Here is a 17292-nt window from a genome sequence, read left to right on the forward strand (position 1 = left end):
GAACAGGCAATTCAGGAGGGTGAAGTCCTTTTTTTAAAGGTGATGTTTTATTTGTTTTAAAAATAATCTGGAGCCAACCTAGCAAAAATGCTACTGCATACTTTTCAGTCATGGATTCTTGGGTGTATTTTATAGTGTTCTCTATAGTTTTGTAGAGATTCCCTGGTGGCTTAGTGGTAAAGAACCCATCTGCAATATAGGAGATGCAGGTTCGATTCTCGGGTCAGGAAGATTCCCTGGAGAAGGAAATGGCAACCCACTCCAATATTCTTGCCTGGGAAATTCCAATGACAGAGGAGCCTAGAGGGGTCCATGGTGTTACAAAAGAGCAGGACACAGCTTAGCAACTAAACAACAACATAGCTTTATATGTGTGGTGGTTTTAAAACAAGACCCCCAATTCTTTGACATTTTTCCTATTAATAGGTGGGGGTGGTGTCTATGTTTCCTCACACTGAACCTGAGCAGACTCATTTGTAGCCTATAGAATGTGACAGAAGTGACACTGCATGACTTCTGAGACTATGTCAGAAAAAGCAACTTTAGTTTCTATGTTGCTTCTTGGAACACTCACACTTAAGAGCCCTAAGCAGCCACATAAGAAGTCTGATTGCCTTGAGGCCATCAGGCAGTAAGGAAGCTATTAACCGTCACATGCAGAGGTCACATAATGGCACTCTGCTTGGTACTTCTGGCCTTTGAGTCTTCCCAGCCCAGGCACCAAACATGAGTTAATGAAACTTCAGATGATCCAAACTCTTGATCATCCAGTCTTCAAATTATTCCAGCTGAGGTCCCAGACATCACAGAATAGACACAAGCTGTCCCCTTTGTGTCCTTTCCAAATTCCTGACCTGTTAACACATGAGCAAGTTATTTTAATCTGAAAAAAAAAATTAACCTCCTGACCAGACCTGGATTTTGGGGGGAAAACTATAAAAGACATCTCGTAGGGATAGTTGAGGAAATCTGATCATGGGCTAGGTTATTAAAAGATCTTAGGGAATTATTAACTATTAAGTAAAACAAAGGTAGTGTGGTTATGCAGGAGGGCATTCTTATTCTTAGGAGATACTGAAGTACTAAGGGGTAAGATACTATGTTATGGTGGCTGCACATTAAAGTGGCTCAGCAAAAACTATAGACAGATAGATATAGATAATGAAGCAAATACAGCAAAATATTACAACTGTAGGATCAAAGTATTGAGAATATGGGTGTTTATGTTCTCTCCTACATTTACACGTTTGAAAATTCTCATAAAATTTCAAATAATGAATAAGATTAAGTGGTTATAAAAAATAAATGAAATGTATAGTTCTTGAACAGATCCTGGCTTAAATAAGCAAATTATATAAGATATTTTTGATATAATTGGGGGAAATTTGAATAAGCATTTGGTATTAAATGATATTAGGAAATAAATGTTACTTTACTCAGGTGTCAAATAATAGTACTATGATTATAGAAGAAAAAGTCATTTTCATAGAGATGAATACTGTACCATTGATATTTAGTATGTCATGATGGAATGACATCAGCAAAAATAGCAGTTAAGGGGTTCCAAAATTTCACTTCTGCATGCACAGGGGCTGTGAGCATAATCTGGAAAGACTTGAGAAATACTAAGTACTCACATGTGGCTGACTTTGAGGCTCTGCAAAGCAGGAAGTGAAGGCTAAGGCAGAGTTGTAAGTTGTCTGCCTGAGTGCTGAAAGTATGTCCCAACATGCACACAGAGCCCTTTGTCAAGCCCTGGAAGATTTATTGGTTCCAGGCATTTAAGGAAATCACCATCCAATTATTAGCTGACCACTAAGCTAAGTGAGTAGAAACTTGTACGTTAGTGATTTTTCTGAATAAATTCTGTAAATAAATAACAAGTAGCAACAAAACAAACCCTAGGGATTGAAGTATGGAGTACCTGATTTCCAGAGTTGCTGCCACATTAAACTTAAACGTTTAGTTTTCAAAAATATTTAGAAGATATGCAAAGAAACAAGAAAGGGTAGCAACACACAGGGAAAAAGTAACCAAAAAAAACCCTCCATGACTTTCTAAACAAAGTTCAACCTACTAGACAAGGACTTTATACCACCTATTTCAAACATGTTCAAAGAGGTAAAGGAAATCATGTCTAAAGAACTAAAGGAGAATATGAGAATGATGTTTCACCAAATAAAGAATACCAAGAAAGGGACAAAACATAAATAGGAAGCAAATGGATATTTTAGAGTTGAAAAGTAACTGAAATGAGAGTTTCACTAGAAGGTTTCAACAATAGATTTGAGTAGACAGAAGGAAGATTCAGTGATCTTAAAGAGAGGTCATTTGAGATTACCCAGTCTAATGAGCAGAAAGAAAAAAGAATGAGGAAAATGAGCAGAGCCAAAGGGATCTGTGGGATGTGATCAAATTTATCAACATACGCATATAGGAGAGACAAAAAGGAGTGAAAAGACTATTTGAAGAAATAATGGCTGAAACATTCCCAAATATGATTAAAAAAACTAACCTACATATCCAAGAAGTTCAACAAACTTCATGACAGACAAACTCAAAGAATTTATATATCATAACCAAAGACAGAGGATCTTGAAATCAGCAAAAGAGAAGTGACTCATAAAAGACTTACAGTTTACTGATCATCAGAAACCATGGAGTTAGATAAAAAGCAGTAGGATCACATAATGAAAATGCTCAAAGAAAATCACTGTCAACCAAGAAATCTAAATCCAGCAGAATTATCCTTCAAAAAAGGAGAAATCAGAATATTCCCAAATAAACAAATACAGGACTTCTCTGGTGGTCCAGTGGTTAAAGACTCGACACTTCCAAAGTAGGGGGTCCAAGTTAAATCCCTGATTGAGGAAGTTTTGCATGCCACACAGTGTGGCCAATAATAATAATAAATGATCACTCTTAAAAAATGGCAAAAAAATTCCACAGAGTTCATTGCTAGTAGGCCTGCCCTATAAGAAATACTAAAGAGAGCTCTTCAGCTTAAAATGAAAGGACACTATACAGTAAGTCAAATCCGTATGAATAAAATGCACTAGTAAAGGTAACTATATATGTAAATATACAAGGAAGTATAAACATATTTTTGTTTTATCTCATTTTTTCCTCCTAATTAAAGACTGTTGCATAAAACAATTATTATAACTCTATGCTCTTGGGCACACAATTTAGAAAAATGTTATATTTAATTTGTGACAGTAATAACATAAAGGTTAAAGGAATGGAACTAATATACAGCAGCAAAGATTTCATATACCATTGAAATTAAGTTGATGTTAATCTGAATTCAAACTGTATCAATTAAGATATTAATGTTAATCCCTAGAATAATCACTAAAAAAACAACTCAAATATATATAGAAAAGAAAAAAATTAAAATGGACACTAGAAAGTAGCTTGTAAATACAAAAGAAGGCAGAAATGAAGAATTGAGGAACAAAACAGAAATAAAACATAGAGAAAACAAACACAGAAATGTGAACCCTACATTGTCAGTTATTACACTGAGTACAAATGAACTAAATTTCCCAGTTAAAAGGCACAGATTGGCAGAATGGATAAAAAACCATAATTACTATATGCTGTCTCCAAGAAACACAATTCAGATTCAAAACTATACTAATATCAGAAAAAATAGACTTAATTGCTTAAGAAAAAGACTGTTACTAGAAACAAAGGACATTTTATAATGATAAAAGGGTCAGTAGATCAAGAAGGTATGAGAACTATAAACACATATGCACTTAACAGCAGAAGCCCAAAATACATGAGGCAAAAACTGACTGAATTGAAGGGAGAAACAGATAATTCAACAACAATAGCTAAAGATTTCAATATCCTACTTCCAATATTCTAATGGATAGAACAATTAGACATAAAGTAAGCAAGGAAACAGAAATGTCCTGATGTCTGAAATTTCCCATAAAATGCTTAAAAAAAAGGATGAAGCAAATATAGTAAAACATTAGTTGTTAAATCTCAGTAATAAGTATATGAGTATTCATGATACCAGCCTCTCTAATTCTGTGTATATTTGAAATTTTTCATAGCAAGAATTCTTTAAAAACAAAGGAAAAAATATTCACTATTCTTGTAACCATTTATTATAGAAATATAGTATATTTAAATCTTAAAAGGCTAATTTCCTTTCATCATATCTGTTTACTCTCTTAAATTAATTTTAGAATGAGTTCCCCACAAAATTCCATTAGGATTTTGATTTAGGATAGTGTTAAGTATATATATTAATTAAATGACCCTTTATAAAAATCAGTCTTTATAATCAGACACATGCTATAACTCTATTTATTTAGGTCTTCTTATATGTTCCTCCAGAGAAGGCAATGGCACCCCACTCCAGTACTCTTGCCTGGAAAATCCCATGGACGGAGGAGCCTGGTAGGCTGCAGTCCACGGGGTCGCTGAGGGCCGGACATGACTGAGCGACTTCACTTTCACTTTTCACTTTCATGCATTGGAGAAGGAAATGGCAACCCACTCCAGTGTTCTTGCCTGGAGAATCCCAGGGACGGGGGAGCCTGGTGGGCTGCCATCTATGGGGTCGCACAGAGTTGGACACGACTGAAGCGACTTAGCATATGTTCCTCAGTAATGTTTTGAAGTTTCTTCACATAAGTCTCACACATATCTTAAGATTATTCTTGGGTATTTTATATAATTGTTGTTATTGTCAATAGGATCTTTTTTCCCCCCTCAGTGTATTATGGTTATTACTGATACTGGCAATTCCTGATTCTTAGATATGTGGCTTATATGCAGAGATTACCTAATTTATTAAATTCTCATATTAGTCTTAGTTGTTTTTCAGCTGATTCCCTTACATTTTTCTAGTTATACAGTCATATCATTTCTTTCACTTGTCAAATACTTATTATTTCCCATGTGCCAGGCACTCTGCAAGTTGCTACAGATATAATGATCAGGATTGCCACCCTTACAGTGCCTCATATCATAATTTGGTCTCTTAATTTCTAATAATTATAGTTCTTATTTCTGCTTCATTCCTAATTACGCTGTCTAGAACTTCTACAGTAGTGCTAAATAACAGCAGTGATGATGGGTATATTTGTCTTATTCCTCATTTTAAAGAGAAAATCTTTAGTAGACTGCGTCAATCTACTTTGAAAATGTGATAAAAGTTATTGGCTTTCTCTTTAGAGAAATATACATGCATATATGCATATTTATATAAAAAATACAGTCGTGTTAATTATCTGCTCTCTGAAAAGGGAAACAATGGATAAGATCACATTTTGACATAGAAATATTCATATTTTTTATGTAGAATGAGGAAAAAGTATCATAAATAAATTATATATATTTGACTACTTCTTATATATAAAGAGGGCCTCTGAAAATCTTGAAGACCTACATGAATAAATGAGAAAAAGTCAGACATGTAATTTACAAAAGAAGAAATTCTAATGCTAATATGAACATATAGGAAATGTCTAATCAAAAAATTGAAATTAAATTGGTGAAATATTATTGTTTGCCTGTGAATCACCAAAGGTCAAAAAAATACCATAATAGAGACTGCTTGTTTTCAACTCAGTACCATTCTCTCTTTCTTGTTTACTAATAAAAAATTTAACTTCGTGGAACAACTTAGCTAATTGGTATCTAACTAAAAACTATACTTCCTGGCCTTTTTAGCAGATAACATTGGCCATGACACAATTTCAGCCAAGGAGATTTTTTTTTTAAGTAGAACTTAAAACTCCTTGGGGAGGAATGCCCACCAGGCCTATTCCTTTCTCCTTTTGCTCTTCCTCTTCTTCCTAACTGCAACTCAGACCCTTCCACTGGAGGGGATAAGCACTCACTAAGGATGCCTGAGAGGTTTCTATTACTCACAGGCAAAGACTATTCTTAGCTATATGCTCAATGCCTATGAGGATTCATAAACAAATACTCTCACACATGGCTGGTGGGAGTGTAAACCAGTAAAACCTTTCTGGAAAACAATTTGGTAATACACATCAAGAGCTTTTAAAACATTCATATTAACAAATTATATTGGCAAGAGTGTAGGGAAACAGGCACACTCATGTATTGCTTGTGGGAGTATAAACAATGTTCAACATGTAATTGTTAAATGAGAAAAGTAAAGGCACATAACAGTATATAAAGTATGCTTCCAATTGAGTTAAGGGGTGAAAGAAAATATATACACGCATTTACGTGTATATGTATAAACTATGTCTAAAAGGATACACATGAAACTGATAACAGCAGTTGACTCCAGGTGGGGAATTGGAAGGCTGTGGAACAGGGGTGGGAGGGAGACTTTTGACTTGGCCCTTCAAGAGTTTCATGGGAATCACTTTTGACTTGGCCCTTCAAGAGTTTCATGGGAATCTATCCTAAAGCATATAAATAGAGACACACTTACAGAGAAAAATGTTCACTCCAAATGTTATCACTAATTGTAAAAATTTGGCAATTGGCTAAATGTCCCATATTAGAGAGGTTAGGTAAATTAGGTATATTCATGGAATAGAATATTTTGTAGCCATTAAAATACTATTTATAAATAATGGCATAGGGATATGTTTATGATATAATATCCAAAAGGCCAGATATATTTACTGGTTTTCAATTTTTACAGTCAACTTCTAGTCAACATGGAGTATTAATTACAAGACAGTGTTAACAACCGTGACAATATAAACAAAAATATACAGCTTATAGAAGGTTGGAGAAAGAAAAAAAGAGTAGCAGCATTAATATACACATCTTAGACAGTAGGTAATCAAGAGAGACTGACAAAAGCCAATTGAAGGAGAAATAGAGATTAATAAATCAAGAAATGGTAGTATAAACCCTATTATCTTGGGTTTTGGACTCAACTACCAGAAAAATGAAAATGACAATGTTGCCTCTCAGGCATGGGATTGGAAGTAGGGAAAGCAGAGGTAGACCACTGCATTTCATCCTAAACTCCTCTGTATTATTTGCTACTAAATATAGACATTATTTTGATTAAAAGGCAAAAGAAATTTTAAAACAGGATATATGATTGTGCTTTCAACCATAAAAAGAAAAATGCATAAAAAAAGACTAGAAGGAAATATAGCTGCTTCTGGGTAGCAGAATCATGGGTGATTTCTTCTTTACCCTTTCCTCGATTTACTGTATTTTCCAAATGTTCTATTATGCTAAAAGCCAGAAAGTATAGGAGAAAATAAAATCATAAAAGAGGCCTCAAGGAAGAAAAAAAGAAACATTTGCTGACTGACTCACTAAGAGAACACTTCCCAGGACTGTCCTGCCTGCCCACTCCCCCAATCCTAAGCAACTACCAGAAAGGTCAAATAAGGCTGGGTGGGGACACAAGGCCCTTTATTTCCTAGAAAACCACAGGGATACTGGAATGTTAGTACCCTCTATGGCAGGCTGTTGCAATAATGGCTCTCAATTTGTTCACATGTCCTTGTATGCCAAGGAAGACACTGCAGCTTCCACTCCCAAGAAACAGAATCTACTTCTCCACTTTTGGAATCAAAGCTTGGCCATGTTACTTGCTTTGACTAATAGGACAATAGAAAACAACACAGCAGAGGCTTGCAGAGTGCTCGCACATTGGGCTTATCCTCTCTTGCTCCTGGATACCCTTCTCCTACCATGTGAAAAAGCTTAAGCTGACCTCCTCCTGATGGATGAAATACCCCCTGGAGAAAGGCCCCAGCCACCCCAAATTAGGTCCCAGACACCTGAGGGAGATCTTTTTAGACCATCCAGCCCCAGGCAATCTGGTCCAGAACTAGAATAATAGTTCAATCAATGTACAGAATCATGAGAAACAATCAACTATTGTTGTAAGACACTAAGTTTTGAGTGGTTTGGCTAACTGACATACCATCCACTGTAAAAACCACCCAACCAGTGAGATGAATACAATTATTTTATTACCCTCTAAATTCCATATTCAACTCAACAATCATTTTTCCTTCCTTCCTCAGAGGTGGACTCTCAGCCAGTACAGGTGACAATCTAAGGAGTCTTGGGCCTTGCAGAACTCAACAGTCAGCAGAATTTTCCTCCTTTGACAACAATATTATTACGAAAAGGCTTGGATGATGGTAGCTGAATGTTCTCAGGAGCCTTTGACTGCTTGCTGAAGTCTGTTCAAGGTCTTCCTCCTTTCATCTCAAGCCATATAATATCAAAAGCAACATGCTCCATTACCTCTGGCTTTGCTGATGTGAGTACATGAACTCTGTGTCTTACTGATCATTTTTGTTCCAGTACCTAACACAGTACCTGGCATACAGCAGATACTCATCAAATAAGTGGCTTCCTATATTAAATGTCCCACCTAGCCAGTCTATCTCCCTCCCAACTGCCCCCACAGAGTTTAAGGACAGAATACTGGATCACCTTTAGGACTCCATGGAGCATCATCTGAATTCTTCTTTTTCTTGTGTCGAGATTTCAAAGCAGGGTCATCATCATCAGACTCCAGGGAAGGGTAAACTGCGTGAGAAGGAAAAGCAGGATAAACTGAGATCTCATCCAGAATAGTGACAACAGAATGATACCTACCTGGGCTCCTCCCACTCCCCTACAAGTGGACCCTTTACTTAATCCATACTCAACTGTAGGAACTCCTGAATATGTCACATACTTTTCATGTGTTTCTACTTTGTGCACCCTTACTGCAAATGTTCTTCTCCCAGCATCATCTAACTCTGATTTCACTTGTCCAACAACCATTTAATAAATAACTTCATGAGTTGCTGCTGCTGCTGCTAAGTCGCTTCAGTCGTGTCCAACTCTGTGCAACCCCAGAGACGGCAGCCCACCAGGCTCCCCCGTCCCTGGGAGTCCCCAGGCAAGAATACTGGAGCGGGTTGCCATTTCCTTCTCCAATGCATGAAAGTGAAAGTGAAGTCACTCAGTAGTGTCTGACTCTCAGCGACCCCATGGACTGCAGCCTACCAGGCTCCTCCGTCCATGGGATTTTCCAGGCAAGAGTACTGGAGTGGGGTACCACTGCCTTCTCCAACTTCATGAGTTAATGACCCTATAAAATTCAGCTTTAGATTCACTTCCTAAATAAGCTTTCCCTCTCCTCTTAATCTCTTTCAGATGCCTCCTCAACTCTCCATAGTATCCTGTGTATACCTCTATTGGAGTTGTTACACAGTATTTAAGAGATAATTAGTAAATCTGCCACCTCTAATTTACTGTGAGGGCAAGGATATGTATTATCTGATTTTAAACGAAGGGAGCCAAACACAGTGTAGAGTAGCTGCTCAGTAAGTGTTTGTTAAATTAATGGAAAAAGAAGTGCCTCACACATTCATGCAAAGGAAACAAAAAGACCACATAGGCTGAACTGGGAACAAGATAACTGGAATTGAATGATGTGAATGACAAAACACACACATATATTTTATCCTATACAAATACATACAAAAACCTAGTTTTATCATATATATACAACATCTATATGATTTAATAGGAAGAAAGTCTAGAAAGGTCCTACTGATGAGGTTACTCTACTGCTGCTAAACCTAAAAGAAAAGCAAAATGAGAGTGAAAATTTCTTCTTAGTGAAAATTTCCTCCTAATTTTCCCATTCCTACTAAGGATCAGCTTCAAACTTCTCTAGAATTCTACTTCATCAGAGAGAGGAATCCACTCTCACAGTTCTTTCCAGATGGGCCTCTCTGTAGGAAAATGAGTCTGTTTTTCAGGCCTTCTTCCTTGAGCAAAGAAGTAAAACCTCTGCCTCCTGACTCATTAAATTTTTAAAAAATTTTATTAATTGTCCCTAGAAAGAAAAGACTACCGGTAACAGAGTTGTTTGACAAAGGTTCCATCCCTACTAGCCTAATGGCTGTCAATGTTGGGTTTGTCGATTATTTCATTGAGTTTGAAAGGTTTTTTCCACCTAAAGGAAAGTAGAAGTGTGGTATGGTAGAAAGACCTCGAGTTTCAGGATTAGACAATTACTTTGAAATTTGGACTGACACACTAGCTCTGTAGCCAAGAACTTCTGTAAGTCTCACTACCCTCAACCATAAAATTGAAATAATAGATGCTACCTGCCTTGCAAAGTTCTGAGGACTGAGAGATCATAAGGTATAAAGTAATATACAAAAGGAAATCTACTCTAAGGTTCATGTCTTAGTCAAGATGAAATAAGATGTAGATAATAATTCATTTCAGACATTTAAAAAATACAAGTTAAAATATGCATATTAAAAATATGAGGGTGGGAGGAGTGATGCCCCCTCCAAAAATGATGGAATTGGGAGCTCCAAGGATCTGTTTTTTATTGAAGCAACCATTAGGGTGTCAAAAACTTATATAATAAACTTTTGGGTGATTCTGTAATCCAATCAAAAACTTACAACAACAAAAGGAATGTTTAACAAAGAAAAAACCTGCTAAATTAAGGAACTTATAAAAATTCTTTCAGGAAACCTCAGCTGACTGCTGAGGCAATGAAATGGATACTTCAGTGACCACACACAACAAGAACACAGTATTTGCAAAAAATCATTTGTAAATTCATTAAGTAAATAGATAATTGTAGCTCACAATAAGCAATAACAGTTAATCTCTAGGGAGAAAGGAAAGTATGATTTCCAGTTATCACATTATATTATTCAAAAGGTCCAGGTTTCAACAAAAAAATTTATAAGGCATGCAGAGAAACAGAAAAGTATGTCCCATTTATAGAAAAAAAATTGATAAAATTTATCCATGAGGAAGCCTGGACATTAGACTTACTATACAAAGACTAAATCAATTGTCTTAAATATGATTAAAAAAATAACCATGTCTCAATTTAACAAGAGACTATCAATCAGGAAATAGAAAATATAAAAAGAAACCAAATAGAAGTTTTGGAGTTGAAAAGTACAATGGCTTGAATAAACAATTCACGAGAGGGATTCAAAAGCAGATTTTGAGTAGGCAAAGACTCAGCAAACATGAAGAAAAAATTATCTAATCTGATGAGCAGAAAGAAAGAAAAAAGAAAAATGAACAGAGGTAAAGGGACTGTTGGGACACTATCAAGCTTAACCAACATATTCATATGGGAGTGTCAGAAGGAGAGGAAAGCATGAAAAAGGCAGAACAACTACATGAAGATACAATGACCAAAAACTTTCCAAGTTTTATGAAATACATGAAAATATACATCTAAGAAACTCAACAAATTCCAAGTAGGATAATCTCAGATATTCACACTGAGATGAATGATATTTAAACGGTCAATAGACAAAGACAAGGAAGAAGAAAATATAGAACTACTTTGTCAAAAGAAAGACGGGATTTTAAAAGTGTATAAATACACCTCAACATGTTACCCAGAGTGTTAACTGGGTTATGGTATAGAGTTGCCAGATTTAGCAAATAAAAAATACAAAACATCCAATGAAATTTAAGTTTTAGATAAACGGCAAATATTTGTTTTTAGAACAAGCATGTTCATGCAATTATTTGTTGTTTATCTGAAATCCTAAATTAATGGGAAGTTCTGTAGTTTATCTGGCAGTGCCACATGGGGGACTTTGTTTACTTTTTTTTTTAATGATAAACGCACTTTAATTTTGAAATAAAAAGGAGAACTTACTAGAGTTCTGCTTTGTGTAAGAAAAAATAAAAGAAAGACAAAGGAGAGGATCTTGAAAGCAGCAAGACAGCACAATAAAACAACCAATTTCTCATCATAAACAATGAAGGCCACAAGACAGTGAGATGATATATTTTAAGTGCTGAAAGAAAAAACTGTCAACCAAAAGTATATCTGGAAAAACAATTCTTCCAAAATGAAGGCAAATTAAGACATCTCAAGTAAACAAAGGCTGGGGTAGTCCATTAATAAATCTGCCATTTAAGAAATGCTAAACAAAGTCCTTCAGAGTGAAATAAAAGGACATTTGAGAGTATAGAAAAACATCAATAAAAGCAACTACAGAGGTAAATATAAAAGTCAGTATTGCTGTAGTTGTGATTTCTAACTCTTTTTTTCTACATTATTTAACAGTTCCAATGTATAAAACAGTAACCATAAGTCTATGTCAAAAGGATCACAATGTTTAAAGATGTGATTTGTGACAAAAATAACATACATGGGTGGGAGAGCTATATAGAAGCAGTCTTTGTATGCTATAGAAGCTGGATTGTATTAATTCAAACTAGATTGTTATAAAGTTAGAATGTTAGTTGTAATCCCCAGGGTAACCACTTTTGAAAACTAAAAAGCATAAAAAAGGAACTCAGTGAGTCAATTTGGTATACCATCCTCCAAATATCAATTAAATATAAAAGAAAGCAGTAACTTAGGAAATGAGGAACAAAAAAATTTAGACATATTGAAACAAATAACAAAATAGCATAGGTAAGGGCCTAGATCTGATAGACAGAGTGCCTGATGAACTATGGAATGAGGTTCGTGACACTGTACAGGAGACAGGGATCAAGACCATCCCCATGGAAAAGAAATGCAAAAAAGCAAAATGGCTGTCTGAGGAGGCCTTACAAATAGCTGTGAAAAGAAGAGAAGCGAAAAGCAAAGGCGAAAAGGAAAGATATAAGCATCTGAATGCATAGTTCCAAAGAATAGCAAGAAGAGATAAGAAAGCCTTCCTCAGCGATCAATGCAAAGAAATAGAGGAAAACAACAGAATGGGAAAGACTAGGGATCTCTTCAAGAAAATTAGAGATACCAAGGGAACATTTCATGCAAAGATGGGCTCGACAAAGGACAGAAATGGTAGGGACCTAACAGAAGCAGAAGATATTAAGAAGAGGTGGCAAGAATACACAGAAGAACTGTACAAAAAAGATCTTCAAGGCCCAGATAATTACAATGATGTGATCACTGACCAAGAGCCAGACATCCTGGAATGTGAAGTCAAGTGGGCCTTAGAAAGCATCACTACGAACAAAGCTAGTGGAGGTGATGGAATTCCAGTTGAGCTATTTCAAATCCTGAAAGATGATGCTGTGAAAGTGCTGCACTCAATATGCCAGCAAATTTGGAAAACTCAGCAGTGGCCACAGGACTGGAAAAGGTCAGTTTTCATTTCAATTCCAAAGAAAGGCAATGCCAAAGAATGCTCAAACTAACGCACAATTGATTCATCTCACACATGAGTAAAGTAATGCTCAAAATTCTCCAAGCCAGGCTTCAGCAATACGTGAACTGTGAATTTCCTGATGTTCAAGCTGGTTTTAGAAAAGGCAGAGGAACCAGAGATCAACTTGCCAACATCCGCTGGATCATGGAAAAAGCAAGAGAGTTCCAGAAAAACATCTATTTCTGCCTTATTGACTGTTCCAAAGCCTTTGACTGTGTGCATCACAATAAACTGTGGAAAATTCTGAAAGAGATGGGAATACCAGACCACCTGATCTGCCTCTTGAGAAATCTATATGCAGGTCAGAAAGCAACAGTTAGAACTGGACATGGAACAACAGACTGGCTCCAAATAGGAAAAGGAGTGCGTCAAGGCTGTATCTAGTCACCTTGCTTATTTAATTTCTATGCAGAGTACATCATGAGAAACGCTGGGCTGGAAGAAGCACAAGCTGGAATCAAGATTGCCAGGAGAAATATCAATAACCTCAGATATGCAGATGACAAGAGGAACTAAAAAGCCTCTTGATGAAAGTGAAAGCGGAGAGTGAAAAAGTTGCCTTAAAGCTCAACATTCAGAAAACGAAGATCATGGCATCCGGTCCCATCACTTCATGGGAAACAGATGGGGAAACAGTGGAAACAGTGTCAGACTTTATTTTTCTGGGCTCCAAAATCACTGCAGATGGTGACTGCAGCCATGAAATTAAAAGACGCTTACTCCTTGGAAGGAAAGTTATGACCAACCTAGATAGCATTTTCAAAAGCAGAGACATTACTTTGCCAACAAAGGTCTGTCTAGTCAAGGCTATGGTTTTCCCTGTGGTTGTGTATGGATGTGAGAGTTGGACTGTGAAGAAGGCTGAGCGCTGAAGAATTGCTGCTTTTGAACTGTGGTGTTGGAGAAGACTCTTGAGAGTCCCTTGGACTGCAAGGAGATCCAACCAGTCCATTCTGAAGGAGATCAGCCCTGGGATTTCTTTGGAAGGAATGATGCTAAAGCTGAAACTCCAGTACGTTGGCCACCTCATGCGAAGAGTTGACTCACTGGAAAAGACTCTGATGCTGGGAGGGATTGGAGGCAGGAGGAGAAGGGGACGACAGAGGATGAGATGGCTGGATGGCATCACTGACTCGATGGACGTGAGTCTGAGTGAACTCCAGGTGTTGGTGATGGACAGGGAGGCCTGGCGTGCTGCGATTCATGGGGTCGCAAAGAGTCGGACACGACTGAGCGACTGAACTGAACTGAAGTCCTTCCATACCAGAAATCACTTTAATTGTAAATGGTTTAAACTCATTCTTCAGAACTTCTCTGGTGGCATACTGGGTAGGAATCTGCCTGCCAATGCAGGGGACACAGGTTTGCTCCCTGGTCTGGGAAGATTCTACATGCTGCAGTGTGGCTAAGACCATGCACCACAGACCCTGCACCACAAATACTGAGCCTGCAAGTCACAGCTATTGAGCCCGCATGCTGCAGCTACTGAAGCCTGCATGCCTAGAGCCCATGATCTGTAACAAAATAAGCCACCACAATGAGAAGCCCACACACCACAATGAAAAGTAGCCTCACACTCACCGCAACTGGAAAAAGCCCGCACAAAGCAACAAAGACACACTGCAGCCAATAAATAAAATTAATAAAAAAAAAAATTCACCCTCCAAAAGGCAAAGAAAGATAGACTCGGTCAAAAACAGGATTCAACTGTATACTACATATGAGAGATTCACATTAGGTCCAAAGAAACAATTAGGTTGAAAGTGAAAGGATGGAAAAAGGTATCCCATGCCAACAGTAACCAAAAAGAGAGCTAGGGTAGCTATACTAATATCTGGCAAAATAGAATTTAAGTACAAAATTGTTACAGGAGATAAGGAAGGGTATTACACAGTAATAAAAAGGTCATTCAACCAAAAACATATAAAGCAAATATTGACATACTTGAAGGGAGAAACAGTTCTATAATAATAGTTGGCAACTTCAATACCTTACTTTCAATAGTGAATAAGACATCCAGATAGAAGATCAATAAAGAAATGGAATACTTGAACAACACTATAAGTCAACTAGACCTAACCAACAAATACAGAAAACTTCACCCCAAAACAGCAAAATATACATTTTCCTCAAGTATACATGGATTATTCTCCAGGATAGACCATAATTTAGCCTACAAGTCTCAATAATTTAAAAGAATAAAATCATATAAAGTATGTTCTCCAAAAGCAATGGAATAAAACTAGGAATCAGTAACAGAACTGGAAAATTTATAAACTGGTGAAAATTGAACAATATACTCTGAAAAAAATCAATAGATTAGAGGGGAAAAATCAAAAGTTGATTTTTAAAAACTCTAAGAGGAAGGAAAACCAAAACACAAAACTTATGGGATGCAGCAAAAGCAGTGCTCAGAGAGACATTTATGCGTGCAAATGCTTACAATATTAAAAAAGAAGAAAGATATCAAATCAGTAACCTAATTTTACACCTTAAGAAACTAGAAAAAGAACAAACTAAATCTGAAACTAACAGAAGGAAGGGAATAATAAAGATCTGAGCAGAGATGAGTGAAATAAAAAAAGAAAAACAGAATCAACAAAATCAAAATTTGGTTGCTTGAAAGATAATCAACAAAATATGCACATATTTAGCTAGACTAACAAAGAAGAAGAAAGAGAAGACAAAGATACTTGAAATGAGAAATGAAAGTGGGGACATTATTGCAAACTTTACAGAAATAAAAAGGATTATAAGAAAATACTATGAACTGTATGCTAACAAATTAGATAAACTATACAAAATGACAAATTCCTAGAAGCACACAAATCACCTAAACTGACTGAAGAAGTGGAAAATCTGAACTCACGTATATTAAGTACAGAGATTGAATAAAAAATCAAAAAGCTTCCAACAAAGAAAAGTTAAGGTTATTTGATGGTTTCACTGGTGGTTTCTCAGTTCAGTTCAATTCAGTTCAGTCACTCAGTCCTGTCTGACTCTTTGCAACCCTATGGACTACAGCACTCCAGGCTTCCCTGTCCATCACCAACTCCTGGAGCCTATTCAAACTCATGTCCATTGCGTCAGGGATGCCATCCAACCATCTCATCCTCTGTCGTCCCCTTCTCCTCCCGCCTTCAATCTTTCCCAGCATCAGGGTCTTTTCCAATGAGTCGGTTCTTGGCATCAGGTGGTCAAAGTATTGGGGTGTCAGCTTCAGCATCAGTCCTTCCAATGAATATTCCGGACTGACTTCCTTTAGAATTGACAGGTTGGATCTCCTTGCAGTCCAAGGGACTCTCAAGAGTCTTCTCTAACACCACAGTTGAAAAGCATCAATTCTTCAGTGCTCAGCTTTCTTTATAGTCCATCTCTCACATCCATACATGACATTTAATGATTTCAATCCCTGTCAAACTCTTTCAAAAAACAGAAGAGGAGAGAACACATGCTAACTCATTCTATGCGACCCTGATATCAAAGCCAGAAAAAAGATGCTACAGGAAAGGGAAACTACACATTAATATGCTTTACGAATACTGATGTAAAAATCCTTAACAAAATACTAGCAAACCAAATTCAGCAGCCTATTAAAATAAGTATATGCTATGACCAAGGGGGATTTATCCCAGGAATGCAAGAGTGGTTCAACGTAAGAAAATCAAACAACCTAAATGTCCATCAATAGACAAATGAATAAAGAAAATGATACACATACAAATGAATGAATACTACTCAGCCAAAAAAAAAGAAAGAAATCCTACCATATGTGAACTGAAGGGTATTATGCTAAGTGAAATAAGTCAGATAGAGAAGGACAAATAATATATGATCTCACTTATATGTGGAACCTGAAAAAGAAATCCCAAACTGATAGAAAAAGAGATCAGATTTGTGGTTACCAGAGGCAGCAGGTGAGGAGTAAGGGAATTGGATGAAGGTGGTCAAAGGCACAAACATCCAGTTATAAATAAATAATGTATAAAGTAACTTCAGACCAAGGAAAATTAGCAGGGATGAAAAGGGATAGAAAAGAATGATAAGATGGTAAACATAATGACAAGAAAACAAAGCAATCTTTAAATGTGGATGCACCTAACATCAGAGCTTCCAACTGTACAAAGCAAAAACCGATGGAACT

General features: G+C 36.6%; 1 protein-coding gene across 8 annotated transcripts in view; it reads right to left on the bottom strand.

The window, feature by feature from the left end:
- Positions 1 to 17292, bottom strand: part of PHF8 (PHD finger protein 8) — a 97832-nt gene that overhangs the window by 10937 nt on the left and 69603 nt on the right. For all 8 annotated transcript variants that reach the window (XM_070783798.1, XM_070783795.1, XM_070783800.1 and 5 more), the window contains one exon: positions 8425 to 8520. In XM_070783798.1, the coding sequence (XP_070639899.1) occupies positions 8425 to 8520 (96 nt within the window). The remainder of the gene's footprint in view (positions 1 to 8424; positions 8521 to 17292) is intronic.

The sequence above is a fragment of the Bos indicus genome, chromosome X (genome assembly GCF_029378745.1).
Source record: "Bos indicus isolate NIAB-ARS_2022 breed Sahiwal x Tharparkar chromosome X, NIAB-ARS_B.indTharparkar_mat_pri_1.0, whole genome shotgun sequence".
NCBI classification, from domain to species: domain Eukaryota; kingdom Metazoa; phylum Chordata; class Mammalia; order Artiodactyla; family Bovidae; genus Bos; species Bos indicus.